This window comes from Entelurus aequoreus, linkage group LG10, assembly GCF_033978785.1.
Source record: "Entelurus aequoreus isolate RoL-2023_Sb linkage group LG10, RoL_Eaeq_v1.1, whole genome shotgun sequence".
In the NCBI taxonomy this organism is placed as follows: Eukaryota; Metazoa; Chordata; class Actinopteri; order Syngnathiformes; family Syngnathidae; genus Entelurus; species Entelurus aequoreus.
In genome coordinates this window covers 52,117-67,116 of record NC_084740.1, presented here as the reverse complement: position 1 = coordinate 67,116, position 15,000 = coordinate 52,117, and the positions used below count along the sequence as shown (strand labels likewise).

General features: G+C 41.5%; 1 protein-coding gene across 1 annotated transcript; it reads right to left on the bottom strand.

Annotated features, from left to right (window-relative positions):
- Positions 1-7,975: 7,975 nt before the first annotated feature.
- On the bottom strand, positions 7,976-12,174 carry LOC133659247 (gap junction alpha-4 protein-like). The gene has a single exon (XM_062061977.1). The coding sequence runs from the start codon at positions 12,168-12,170 to the stop codon at positions 11,145-11,147; it is 1,026 nt and encodes a 341-aa protein (XP_061917961.1). The 5' UTR covers positions 12,171-12,174; the 3' UTR covers positions 7,976-11,144.
- Between the last annotated feature and the right edge of the window lie 2,826 nt (positions 12,175-15,000).

Genomic DNA, 15,000 nt, shown 5'->3' with positions numbered 1-15,000 from the left:
TCTGGGGTCTGAGACCCAGCATCCTCTCAAGTTTCTTCTCCACTCTTACTTTCAGGCAAGAAAGAAGCGATGGCACTGAAGCCTGGCTACGCACAGGGAAGAAGTTAAGAAGGAGCATGTCCTTCTAAGAACAATCAGGCAACAATGGAGCAGCTCCTCCGGACTGGTCAGCACTGTGGGAACCGAGGGCCAAGACTCCTGGGAAAGTATAAGCGGGATGTTGGGAGGAGTTCCATTGTTCCTGCAAGATGCTGAATAATGGCTGACGCTGGATGTTCTTATTAAAGAGCATCCTGAGCGGACAGGCTTGGAACGTGCGGCAGGAAGAATGGAGCCGTCTGCCTGCTGGAGGGGCACCGCGTCCCCAAATAAATAGACTTACACAAACCCAGGTACACACCTAAACACAGACTCTATACAAATACATCAGTGGCAAGGTTGGCTGTCATTCCGGTTTAGTCTTAAAGTTCTCAAAGTAACACTAGATTACGTTACGTAAGAGTTAATCACATCAATGACCCATGTAAGTATCTTGAAATAATAGCACAGCATTTACTTACAATCCAAACAACATTCCCTAGTCATAGTGCAAAAAAAAAAATCCAACTAACACAAAATGTCAGCAGATAAATTGCTCGCTGAACTTTTCGGATATTTTGAAAAAACGTCCAAAACCATAACACATTTCAAACTTAAACCCATTTAAATCCATTAGAGTGCATGATGGGTAAAATGTAAACCACTCTCTCTACACGTATCCACGTTTGATGAGGCGTAAGAACCTCTAGTTGAATACTCGGAGCGTATAGCACGGAACAATGTAAACTATTTTGTGGACAATAAGAGTTAATCACATGAATGACCCTTGCAAGTATCTTGAAATAATAGTACAACATTTACTCCAATCCAAACAACCTTCCCTAGTCATGGTGCAAAAAATAGACATCCAACCAACACAAAATGTCAGACACAAACTGCTCGCTGAACTTTTCAGATATTATTAAAAAACGTCCAAAGACAATAAAAAAATTCAAACTAAGACCCATTTAAATCCATTAGAGTGCATGATGGGTAAAATGTAAATCACTCTCTCTACACTAATCCACATTTGATGAGACGCAAGAACCTTTGGTTGAATACCCGGAGCGTATAGCGCGGAACAATGTAAACTATTTGGTGGCCAATAAGAGTTAATCACATTAATGACCCTTGCAAGTATCTTGAAATAACAAAATTTACTCCAATCCAAACAAACTTCCCTAGTCATGGTGACATGTTTTTTTAAATCCAACCAACACAAAATGTCAACAGACAAACTGCTCGCTGAACTTTTCGGATATTTTGAAAAACGTTCAAAGACCATAAAAAGTTCAAACTTAGACCCATTTAAATCCATTAGAGTGTATGATGGGTAAAATGTAAACCACTCTCTCCACACTTATCCAAGTTTGATGGGACGCAAGAACCTCCGGTTGAATACCCGGAGCGTATAGCGCGGAACAATGTAAACTATTTTGTGGACAATAAGAGTTAATCACATTAATGACCTTTGCAAGTATCTTGAAAAAAATACAACATTTACTCCTATCCAAACAACCTTCCCTAGTCATGGTGCAACACATTTAAATCCAACCAACACAAAATGTCAACAGACACAAAATGCTCGCTGAACTTTTTGGATATTATGAAAAACGTTCAAAGACCATAAAAAATGTCAAACTTAGACCCATTTAAATCCATTAGAGTGCATGATGGGTAAAATGTAAACCACTCTCTCCACACGTATCCACGTTTGATGAGGCGTAAGAACGTCCGGTTGAATACCCGGAGCGTATAGCGCGGAACAATGCCCCAAGCAGCCCTCCATTGTCAGGGTGGACAATCCTCAGCAGTCGGTCCTTGGGGAGAAACAACACTGGAGGAGGAAACCGACCCAGGGCCACTTCCTGTCCAGGATCCAAATTTAGGTTCAGTTTTGTTGAGAAGGAAAAAGCCCAAATTGAGAAGTTTGGACAGCAAAGGCATGATTACTGCACAATGTGACGTGTGTTGCATCAGTCATGTTTTCTTGCCTGTTTATGAAATGATATCAGGTCTGACTCACATGCTGGACTTTTAAAATCCCCTTTTGTGTCCCCGTAACAATCCAAATATAGGCGTTATCTGCTCCTGAGAACCAACGTCCTCTCTCGTGGACATTTGCGTTTTGCAGAAGGCAGCGGCTTTCTTCCGAGAAATGTGTAACTTCCAAAATAAATGGGAAAAAGTGGACAAAACATGGGATTTGAGGAGGATATACGATCCCCAAAAGCAGTGAAGTTGTCAAGTTGTGTAAATGGTAAATAAAAAGAAAATACAATGATTTGCAAATCCTTTTCAACTTATATTCAATTGAATAGACTGCAAAGACAAGATATTTAAAGTTAGAACTGGAAAACTTTGTTATTTTTTTGCAAATATTAGCTCATTTGGAATTTGATGCCTGCAACATGTTTCAAAAAAGCTGGCACAAGTGGCAAAAAAGACTGATAAAGTTGAGGAATGCTCATCAAACACTTATTTGGAACATCCCACAGGTGAACAGGCTAATTGGGAACAGGTGGGTGCCATGATTGGGTATAAAAGCAGCTTCCGTGAAATGCTCAGTCATTCACAAACAAGGACAGGGCGAGGGTCACCACTTTGTCAACAAATGCGTGAGCAAATTGTTGAACAGTTTAAGAACAACATTTCTCAAGCAGCTATTGCAAGGAATTTATGGATTTCACCATCTACGGTCTGTAATATCATCAAAAGGTTAAGAGAATGTGGAGAAATCACTGCACCTAATCGATGGTATTAAGGACCTTGGATCCCTCAGGCGGTACTGCATCAAAAAGCGACATCAGTGTGTAAAGGATATCACCACATGGGCTCAGGAACACTTCAGAAAACCACAGTCAGTAACTACAGTTCGTCGCTACATCTGTAAGTGCAAGTTAAAACTCTACTATGCAAAGCCAAATACATTTATCAACAACACCCTGGGCCTGAGCTCATCTAAGATGGACTGATGCAAAGTGTAAAAGTGTTCTGTGGTCTGACAAGTCCACATTTGAAATTGTTTTTGGAAACTCTGGATGTCGTGTCCTCCGGACCAAAGAGGAAAAGAACCATCCAGACTGTTCTAGGCGCAAAGTGTAAAAGCCAGCATGTGTGATGGTATGGGGGTGTATTAGTGCCCAAGACATGGGTAACTTACACATCTGTGAAGGCACCATTAATGCTGAAAGGTACATACAGCTTTTGGAGCAACATATGTTGCCATCCAAGCAACGTTACCATGGACGCCCCTGCTTATTTCAGCAAGACAATGCCAAGCCACGTGTTACAACAGCGTGGCTTCATAGTAAAAGAGTGCAGGTACTAGACTGGCCTGCCTGTAGTCCAGACCTGTCTCCCATTAAAAATGTGTGGTGCATTATGAAGCCTAAAATAGCACAATGGAGACCACAACAGACTGTTGAACAACTTAAGCTGTACATCAAGCAAGAATGGGAAAGAATTCCACTTCAAAAATATGTCTCCTCAGTTCCCAAACCTTTACTGAGTGTTGTTAAAAGGAAAGGTAATGTCACACAGTGGTAAAAATGCCCCAGTGCCAGCTTTTTTGAAACATGTTGCAGGCATCAAATTCCAAATGATATATATAAATATTTGCAAAAAAATAAAGTTTTCCAGTGTGAACGTTAAATATCTTGTCTTTGCAGTCTATTCAATTGAATATAAGTTGAAAAGGATTTGCAAATCATTGTATTTTGTTTTTATTTACCATTTACACAACGTGACAACTTCACCGGTTTTGGGGTTTTGTATTTAATGAGAAATATCGGTCCTGCGTTTCCTCGGTGTCGCATGCACAGCAACATGTGTGGTATCAGTGTGACACGTCGGTGTGGGTGGGCTTCGGCGGAGGACTTGTGTGGCATCATCAGAGGAAAGGCCTCAGCGAGGACTCCAACAATGTCAGGAAACACGGCCACAATGGCGAGGGCCGTCCTCACATCTTCCTATGCATCGCCACACGCGCTCACTTCTGCGTGTACGGGTGTTGTAAAGGCAGATTATGTGTACGGTCACGTCCGTGCTGGCCGTACTGTAGTTGGCAGGCGCGGGTACGACCCCTGCAATCTGTTTGTTGACCCCCCCCGCAGTTTGGCAGCCGCATAAACAATAACAAGCAGCAAGATAATGGGACTATGAGGGACTGCCAGCCAACTTTCAGTGAATAGACTCGGAACTGGGCGGCTTTGGACGCTTGTTTGGATTGTTTTACCCCACAATATCTGCCAACAAAAGTTATTTTTTGAAGGACAGCCTTCCTATTATTGTCTAACTAAAAAAAACGATACAAACTGCTCAGTGCAATACAATTAGGATCCGCTCTAATCCTCTCCTGCATGCAGTTTCTGTTTGTTTGTGTGAGCCAGTGTTTTTTTTTTTTAAATATAGTTTTATACTTTCATTCATTCATTTATATATATATATATATATATATATATATATATATATATATATATATATATATATATATATATATATATATATATATATATATATTTTATGTATATCTTTTTATTATTATTTTTATTTTGTTTATTTATATTTATATTTTTTATTAACATTATTTTATTTGTATTTTATTTATTTATTTTATTATGTATTTATTATTATTATTATTATTTTGACTATATACATATTTGCATTTATATATATTTTTTATATTTCAATCAATCAATCAATCAATCAATCAATGTTTATTTATATAGCCTAAATCACAAGTGTCTCAAAGGGCTGTTTGTATATATATATTTTTCTTTTTAATTATATTTTATTATACAGTATACATACGTATATATATATTTTTAAATATATTTATATATTTTTTATTAATATTTATTTATATATTTTATATATGTATCCTAACCAGAAGACATAATATAGCATTTAACTTTTAGGACCTCGGGGCCTAACTTTTCCGCTTCAGCTGGGCTGACTCCGATGCTAACACTAAATGAATGGTACTCTTCATTTTAATCATGCTGAATAATTATATCTAACCTACTTACATTGTTCAATGCAACATTTTGAGAAAAGAACCACCATCACATGTTATGTAGACCACGAGGAAGTCTTTTACAAACCCCGTTTCCATATGAGTTGGGAAATTGTGTTAGATGTAAATATAAACGGAATACAATGATTTGCAAATCCTTTTCAACCCATATTCAGTTGAATATGCAAAGACAACATATTTGATGTTCAAACTGATAAATATATATTTTTTTGCAAATAATCATTAACTTTAGAATTTGATGCCAGCAACACGTGACAAAGAAGTTGGGAAAGGTGGCAATAAATACTGATAAAGTTGAGGAATGCTCATCAAACACTTATTTGGAACATCCCACAGGTGAACAGGCACATTGGGAACAGGTGGGTGCCATGATTGGGTATAAAAGTAGATTCCATGAAATGCTCAGTCATTCACAAACAAGGATGGGGCGAGGGTCACCACTTTGTCAACAAATGCGTGAGCAAATTGTTGAACAGTTTAAGAAAAACCTTTCTCAAGCAGCTATTGCAAGGAATTTAGGGATTTCACCATCTACGCTCCGTAATATCATCAAAGGGTTCAGAGAATCTGGAGAAATCACTGCACGTAAGCAGCTAAGCCCGTGACCTTCCAACCCTCAGGCTGTACTGCATCAACAAGCGGCATCAGTGTGTAAAGGATATCACCACATGGGCTCAGGAACACTTCAGAAACCCACTGTCAGTAACTACAGTTGGTCGCTACATCTGTAAGTGCAAGTTAAAACTCTCCTATGCAAGGCGGAAACCGTTTATCAACAACACCCAGAAACGCCGTCGGCTTCGCTGGGCCTGAGCTCATCTAAGATGGACTGATACAAAGTGGAAAAGTGTTCTGTGGTCCGACGAGTCCACATTTCAAATTGTTTTTGGAAACTGTGGACGTCGTGTCCTCCGGACCAAAGAGGAAAAGAACCATCCGGATTGTTGTAGGCGCAAAGTGTAAAAGCCAGCATGTGTGATGGTATGGGGGTGTATTAGTGCCCAAGACATGGGTAACTTACACATCTGTGAAGGCGTCATTAATGCTGAAAGTTACATACAGCTTTTGGAGCAACATATGTTGCCATCTAAGCAACGTTACCATGGACGCCCCTGCTTATTTGAGCAAGACAATGCCAAGCCATGTGTTACATCAACGTGGCTTCATAGTAAAAGAGTGCGGGTACTAGACTGGCCTGCCTGTAGTCCAGACCTGTCTCCCATTGAAAATGTGTGGTGCATTATGAAGCCTAAAATAGCAGAAGGGAGACCCCCGGACTGTTGAACAACTTAAGCTGTACATCAAGCAAGAATGGGAAAGAATTCCACCTGAGAAGCTTCAAAAATGTGTCTCCTCAGTTCCCAAACCTTTACTGAGTGTTGTTAAAAGGAAAGGCCATGTAACACAGTGGTGAACATGCCCTTTCCCAACTACTTTGGCACATGTTGCAGCCATGAAATTCTAAGTTAATTATTATTTGCAAAAAAAAAAAAAAACTTTATGAGTTTGAACATCAAATATGTTGTCTTTGTAGTGCATTCAACTGAATATGGCTTGAAAAGGATTTGCAAATCATTGTATTCTGTTTATATTTACATCTAACACAATTTCCCAACTCATATGGAAACGGGGTTTGTACATTTAGAAAAAAATCATAATAATATGACTCCTTTAATGCGCCTTATAATCCGGTGCGCCTTATATATGAAAAACGCTCAAAAATAGACCATTCATCGGCAGTGCGCTTTATAATCCGGTGCGCCCTATGGTCTGCAAAATACGGTATGTTCTGTATCCGCCTGAGAGCCTGCGTCCTCTGCAGTGGACAGTCCTGTTTTACATCACATCTCCCAAAAACGTGTAAATCTGACAAAAAACGAAAAAACAAACGTCCACTGCAGAGACACGGTTCTTCAGGCTCGTTAAAGGTGCGGAGTCTTTGCTTTTGAATACATTTCCGGGCATGAGAACTGTAGACCTCCAGGGACGTTGAAGAACTTTGGGCCGCCATTTCCTAATTCAAAGAGAGAAGACGCAGTCGAAGTGGAGGCACGTAAATAAGACCCGCCCACAAAATGGCGCATCCTGAAGCGACTGTCAGAAAGTGGCTTGAAGATGATGTGTAAAACATCATCTTTGCAACATTTTGAGCAAAGAACCCCCATTACATGTTATGTAGACCACAAGGAAGTCTTTTACATTTAGAAAAAATTATAATAATATGACTCCTTTAATGCGCCTTATAATCCGGTGCACCTTTTGGATGAAAAAATACCTGAATAGACTGTGGCTACATAGTAAAAGAGTGTGGGTACTAGACTGACCTGCCTGTAGTCCAGACCTGTCTCCCATTGAAACGCGTAAAATACCACAACGGAGACCCATCGGCAGTGCGCCTTTTAATCCGGTGCGCCCTATGGTCCGAAAAAGACGGTAGTTACACTCAAGAAATAATTAATGGAAGAAACAGAGTACAAATTGCAGCCTTTTTCTACTAGAATTAATCATCACGGCCTAACTCAGTGGTCTAGTGGTTAGAGTGTTTGCACTGACAATCGGTAGGTCGTGAGTTCAAAAAACCCCGCCGAGTCATACCAAAGACTATAAAAATGGGAGCCGTTACCTCCCTGCTTGGCACTCAGCATCAAGGGGTTGGAATTGGGGGTTAAATCACCAAAAATGATCCCCCGAGCGTGGCCACTGCTGATGCTGCTCACTGCTCCCCTCACCTCCCAGGGAGTGAACAAGGGGATGGGTCGAATGTAGAGGACCAATTTCACCACACCTAGTGTGTGTGTGACAATCATTGCTACTCTAACTTTAACTTAATCAATCAATGTTTACTTATATAGTCCTAAATCACAAGTGTCTCAAAGGGCTGCACAAGCCACGACGACATCCTCGGCTCAGATCCCACGTCAGGGCAAGGAAAAACTCAACCCAACGGGATGACAATTCACCCTAATTCACCCCTAGATATGAGTGAGGTGCATCAGACAGACCACGTGACTTACCACTTTATTTTGTGTAGAATAAATATAAATACATATTATTTTGTACCACTTTCCAAGTCCCGGAAGCATTTTGTGTTGCCAGAGAGGTCCTCTCCGCCTGTTGCCTCAATACTGTAAGTGTCGTTGTGACGATAAGCCCCTTCAGCCCCCAGGAGTCCCACGCTTCTGTTCTCGGCCCCTAACTCCAGTGACTGGGTGAAAGGGGACCGTGATCCTCCTGGGAGCTGAGCTGAGACCGGAACATTCCACCTTGTGGGCAGAGAGGAGCTCCAGGGACGGGTTTTTGTTTGTATCTGCTCGCAACAGCTTGTTAGAAGTATCTCATGACTAGCAGAGTATCCTCCCTCGGGGATTGTCTCTGACATCTTGAAAAAGTCCGTTATTTGGTATTCTTTGGCGCCTGTGAGGCGACGGGTTCACAGTGCGAGTCTTGTTCCTTGGTTCTGCTTGATTACAGCTCTCATTGGGCACGTCTTTCACTCCGCTCCTTTTCTATACCGTGCACCCGCATTAGGCCCGCGGGTGATCTGCTGGCTCTAGAACTACAAACACTCCCTCCAGGATTTCACGGGCTATTTTTGTGATTTTTGCGGCAGCTTTTTCATAAAGTTGGGGGGTAAAGTTACGATGCATGTTTTTTCCCAATGACATGGAATCAACTTGTAATTTATTAAATATAATCTCCCTTGTGGATCATTAAAGTTTGTCTAAGTCTAAGTCGTGGTCAAAAGTGTACATACACGTGTAAAGAACATCATGTCATGGCTGTCGCGAGTTTCCAATCATTTCTATAACTCTTATTTGTTTGTGATAGCGTGATTGGAGCACATACTTGTTGGTCACAAGTGATCGATTGATTGGAAACTCAAGACAGCCATGACATGATGTTCTTTACAAAGGTATGTACACTTTTGACCACGACTGTATGTTACCCATGTTTTTCGTGTTCTTTCTAACGTTAACATCAAAAAGTACAGGATTTTGATAAAAACTGGGAAACAAATAATGATGTTTTACTGGTTTTATACAGCACAGACTTAAAAGTAGGCACTTGATGACTTGTTAAATTATCGTTTTGTTTTACTATGAGCCGTTACGCTTTGCACCCTGCGGCTTATAAAACGGTGCAACTGATTTAGGTATTGTTCTTTGCTGACGGCCATAATGCACTGAAAGGTGTGCTATTGTTTGTGCTATGGCGCCATCTTTTGGACGAGTCCACTCACTGCAGGTGCTCCGGGCAGGGTGAACGTCTACAGTATTTCCTTCTCTTTTGTGCTTTCAACCGGAAGTACAAGTGCCGTTCCGTCTTCTATTCATCCGTAGCGTTTCTACTGGTATGGATTCTTCATTCATCCCTCTAAGCAATGTTTGTAAATTTTACAATGCAACTAAAACAATTCTTACTTACTAAACCGTCCCATGTGTGATGTCTGTAGGGGTGTTTTCATGCATGTTTCTAAATGCTACCATAATGTATTGAAGCTAGCGTCGTTAGCATGAACTAATATGCTAATACGTTAACGAGTGTCTGTGTTAGTATTATTAACTTACAATGGTATTCTTTTTGTATTGTTTCAATTTCGTAAATTCACCAAAACGTCACCGTGGAGTTATTGAGTGTGTTTAGCTGATTGGGGAGCTCGGTTCCGCAGCTAGTGGGTCCATGACGATGACTTATGTTTTGTTTGATCAGCCGTTTTACTGCCGAGTTACAGACACCGTTTGGAAACAATTAAGGTATGTAAATAAACATTTACAAAATCTGTCGGTGTAAATATTCATTTCGCTTACAGTCCAGTGCGACTAGTGCATGGAAAATGTTTTGTCTTCAACAATTAATAAGTGCGCCTTATATACCAGTGTGCTCTATAGTCCGGATAATTCGGTCCTGTACGGTTTTCATTAATTATGACCAAAGAAAGAAACCTCACCAAAAGCTTCCTTATTGTCCGCTGTCTGCTCTGTCTTCCACAAGTTGCAGAAATTATCGGTGTAGGTTTTACACTTGATGTTTGTATACTACATTACCCAGAAGGCTTAGTGTTGCAGACAGGAACAGGGTGGATGTCAATTGTGCCGTTTGATCAATAAACAGTTGATATATTGTTACACAAGAAGCAAGCGTAAGTTTAGATTTTAAGGTTATTGCGAAATCGAGCGCCGCTCAGAGACAAAAACGACGCTGATTGGCCAAAATTTGTGGGGAAGTTGCGAGGTTTTACATAATTCACGGGGATTTGTTCAATTTGTTGAAATTCCTGGAGGGGCTAAACCAACATTCACACCTATGGACAATTGAAAGTCTCCAATTTACCAAACGTGTTTCTGAAATGTGGGAGGAAGCCAGAATACCCGGAGAGAACCCACGTACGCATGCAAACCTCGCAGAGATACGCAAACTGACATTTGGACCCTAGATTTCCCGACTAATAATAATAATAATAATGGATTCGATTTATATTGCGCTTTTTCTATTGTTAGATACTCAAAGCGCTCACAGAGAAGTGGGAAATCATCATTCATTCACACCTGGTGGTGGTAAGCTACATTTGTAGCCACAGCTGCCCTGGGGTAGACTGACAGAAGCGAGGCTGCCAGTTTGCGCCTACGGCCCCTCCGACCACCACCTACCATTCATTCATCATTCATTTCACCGGTGTGAGCGGCACCGGGGGCAAAGGGTGAAGTGTCCTGCCCAAGGACACAACAGCAGCGATTTTTTGGATGGTAAGAGGTGGGGAGCGAACCTGCAACCCTCAGGTTTCTGGCACGGTTGCTCTACCCACTACGCCACGCCAGACTGTGAGGCCAACATGCTAACACTTGGGACACTATGCGCCCCAAAATGCTGCTTCTTGTTTTGTTGTTGGCCTTCGTCCTAACAGGGTTTGCCCGGGCTTTGTTTGGACGTCCCTGGCCGGGTATCCAACCCTGCGAAAAGCAGACTTATGTACCATTTGACACCACCGAGGATATATTTTACTCCAGTGTACAAGATCAACAATCCTTGGTCAGACGTAGTGCTTCTGCTTTGAAGGCCCCAAGTGGTTGTTCTTGTTGTGTCTATAGTGGTTCCTCGATGGCCGTGATGTCCTGATAGCCTCCATGCAGTGCCTATAGCTGGGAAGCACGTCACTCCCAGCCTCTGTGGGCGCCCAGTTGACCGTAGGGTCCAGATCCCCAAAGCTCTCACAGGGGTTGGTAGTGTAGCCTGTTGCCTCGCTCGGCACTGGCAAACTCCCACTGTAAGATTCCAGAGGTACTTCTCCGAGCTCCAGCGTCTCCGGTCTGGCGGCCGCCCGATACAGGCGTGGCGGATATGCCTCTCTTTTGTACCGCTTCTCCAGATGTTGAGAAATGGCGAGCTGAAGCAGGTGGAGGAGCTCAATGAGGTTGAGGAGCAAGGAGATGGCAGCAATGGCCTGAGTGTAGATGGTGAAGATGGTCTTCTCCGTAGGGCGGGAGACGAAGCAGTCCACCGTGTGAGGGCAGGGTAAGCCTACGCACTCGAACTTTGCATCGATGAGGAAGCCATCATAGAGGATCCACAGGCCCACCATGAAGCCGACCTCGAGGAGAACCTTCAAGAGGATGCTGAACGTGTAGGCGCATAGAAGCTTTCCTTTCAGTTTCGGAGCTTCTGCTGAACTCTTCACGGCCGCGCTCCCTTTTTTGGCATGCTCCTCTTCGTGCTTATCCTCAGGAACATCCTCCGGCTGCCTCTCCTTCCCCGACCTTACAGCCACATATCCAAAGTAGAAGATGGTGGGCGTGGAGACGAAGATGACCTGCAGGACGAAGTAGCGGAAGTGCGAGATGGGGAAGGCTTTGTCGTAGCAGACGGCGGTGCAGCCCGGTTGCCGCGTGTTGCAGACGAAGTCGGCTTGCTCGTCGTCCCAGGCGGACTCGGCCGCTGCGCCGAGCACCAGCATGCGGAACAGGAATAGAACGGTAAGCCAGATGCGGCCGATGCCTGTCGAGTACTCCTGACCCTCCTCCAGCAGGTGCTCCAGGAAGGACCAGTCAGCTCTGGACATCCTCTGCTCCTTTGAAGACCAGGAAGGAAGAGGGTCATTGAAGTACGAGTCAATTTTCACTGATTTTTTAAAAAGTGTGCAAGTATTGTTCTGAACTCCTGTTTCCATGTGTTGCGTTGCACAGAATAAGACAGCCCGCAGGAGCTTGCTAACGTTGTGTTCTGTTTTCCACGGCAAACTCTGCAGTCAAGTACTACAACAGAACCAATGTTGTCATATCCACCTGGGAAGTCTAGTAGACTAAAAACCGAGGACGCAGATCACATCTCTTTGGGAAGGTTTTGTGTGAAGAAACTTGTGTAAAATCCTATCAAATTTTACTTAAACTTATTCCGAGCACCTTCCTGCTCCGCCCTTGTTACAAATACAATGGCTTCAAAGTCATATTATAGACCATGTAATAGGAGTAGTGTAGACCAGTGGTCCCCAACCTTTTTGTAGCTGCGGACCGGTCAACGCTTGAAAATTTGTCCCACGGACCGGGGGCGGGGGTACGGGGTCATAAAGAAATACAATCATGTGTGCTTACGGACTGTATCCCTGCAGACTGTATTGAACTATATTGATATATAATGTATACATTTTGTTTTTTATGTTGATTTAATTTTAAAAAAAAATAGAAAAATATATATTTATTTTTTTTATTTTTTTATTTCTTGTGCGGCCCGGTACCAATCGGTCCACGGACCGGAACCGGGGACCGGCCCAATGGTTGAGCACCACTGGTGTAGACCATATTATAGGAGTTGTCTAGACGATGATATCTGAGTTTTCCAGACCATGTTACAGTTTTCTAGACCACATTACAGTTTTCTAGACCACTTTATAAGAGTTTTGTAGACCGTATTATAGGAGTTTTCTAGTGAATATCGGAGTTTTACAGACCATATTACAGTTTTCTAGACCAGTGGTCCCCAACCACCGGACCGTGGACCGGTACCGGACCGCACAAGAGAAAAAAAGAGAAAACCGCACAAGAGAAAAATATATATATATATATTTTTTTATTTTTATTTATTTATTTTTTTTATTAAATCAACATAAACAACACAATATATACATTATATATCAATATAGTTCAATACGGGGTACAGTCTGTAAGCACAAATGATTGTATTTCTTTCTTTGAGCATTTTATAGGAGTTTTCTAGTCCATATACTAATTTTGTAGACTGTCAGAGTTTTGTAGACAGTATTGTATGCGTTTTGTAGACCATCTTATAGGAGTTTTGTAGACCATGTAAGAGTTTTGTAGACAATATTATAAGAGTTTTGTAGACAGTATTGTAGGAGTTTTGTATACAGTACTGTATGAGTTTTGTAGACCATCTTATAGGAGTTTTCTAGACCACGTTATAGAAGTTTTGCAGACCATAACAGAGCTTTCTCGACAATATTTTGGGAGTTTTTTTAGAGCATGTTATAGTTTTGTAGATAGTATTGTAGGAGTTTTGTAGACAATCTTATAGTTTTGTAGACCATATATGAGTTTAGTAGACCATATAATAAGAGTTGTTTAGACAATATTGTACGAGTTTTCAAGACTACGTTATAGAAGTTTTGTAGGCCATAAAATAGCTTTCCAGGCAATATAGTATGACTTTTTAGAGCATTTTATAGGAGTTTTCTAGTCCATATACTAATTTTCTAGACTGTAAGAGTTTTGTAGACAGTATTGTATGCGTTTTGTAGACCATCTTATAGGAGTTTTGTAGAACATGTAAGAGTTTTGTAGACCATATTATAAGAGTTTTATAGACCATATAAGAGTTTAGTAGACCATATAAGAGTTTTGTAGACCATATTGTAGGAATTTTGTAGACAATATTGTATGAGTTTTGTAGACCATATTATAAGAGTTTTGTAGACCATATTGTAGGAATTTTGTAGACAATATTGTATGAGTTTTGTAGACCATCTTTAGGAGTTTTCTAGACCACATTATAGAAGTTTTGCAGACCATAACGGAGCTTTCTAGACAATATTTAGGAGGTTTTTTTGAGCATGTTATAGTTTTGTAGCCAATATAAGGGTTTTCTAGACCACATTATAGAAGTTTTCTAGACCACGTTAGATGTTTTCTAGACCATATTGTAGAAGTCCCAGCTGGTGTGAATTGCAGCACAATTATCTGCAAGTCTTTCCAGGAAGAAAACTTTATTGGGTTGTCAAAATGGTTCTTGGCCAAGTGTGAAAAAAGACAAAAACAACTTAACAGGCCTTAATTTAATTTTCCAACTCTCTCTAGGTCCAATTCCTGCAAGTCCTGGTTCAAGTCCTTCACGCCCACCAATGATCTTTTTCAACAAACTTTTCCTACTTCCCTCGCGTAAACGTCTTTTTACTTCTTTTAAAAGCACCTTTTTATGGAGGTTCGTGTTCAAATGAGAAGTTCTCTCTCGATCATTACCGCGTAGAACTTGACCCGCCGCGCTTTTTACGACGCCGTTTCTTTGAAACGCAACACCTCACCGGGCTTTGATTTCAGCACCGAGGTTTTAACACCAAGACTTAAAGCAGACGTGCATCATTATTGAACAATGTTGCTGTTTATTCATGTGTGTGTGTGTGTGTGTCTGTGTGTGTGTGTGTGTGTGTGTGTGTGTGTGTGTGTGTGTGTGTGTGTGTGAGAGAGCTCACCGTGGTGATTGTGCCACACCACACCACACCACACCACACCACATCTTTAAGGGATATTGAATAGTCAGTAAATGCTTGAGGACGTATGATCTGATTAATAATAAAGTTACAGTAGATTTACACCGCACACATCTGAGTAAACATCCGCTGGGACACTTGTTGACATCTTTCCACGACTTCATGTTTTTCT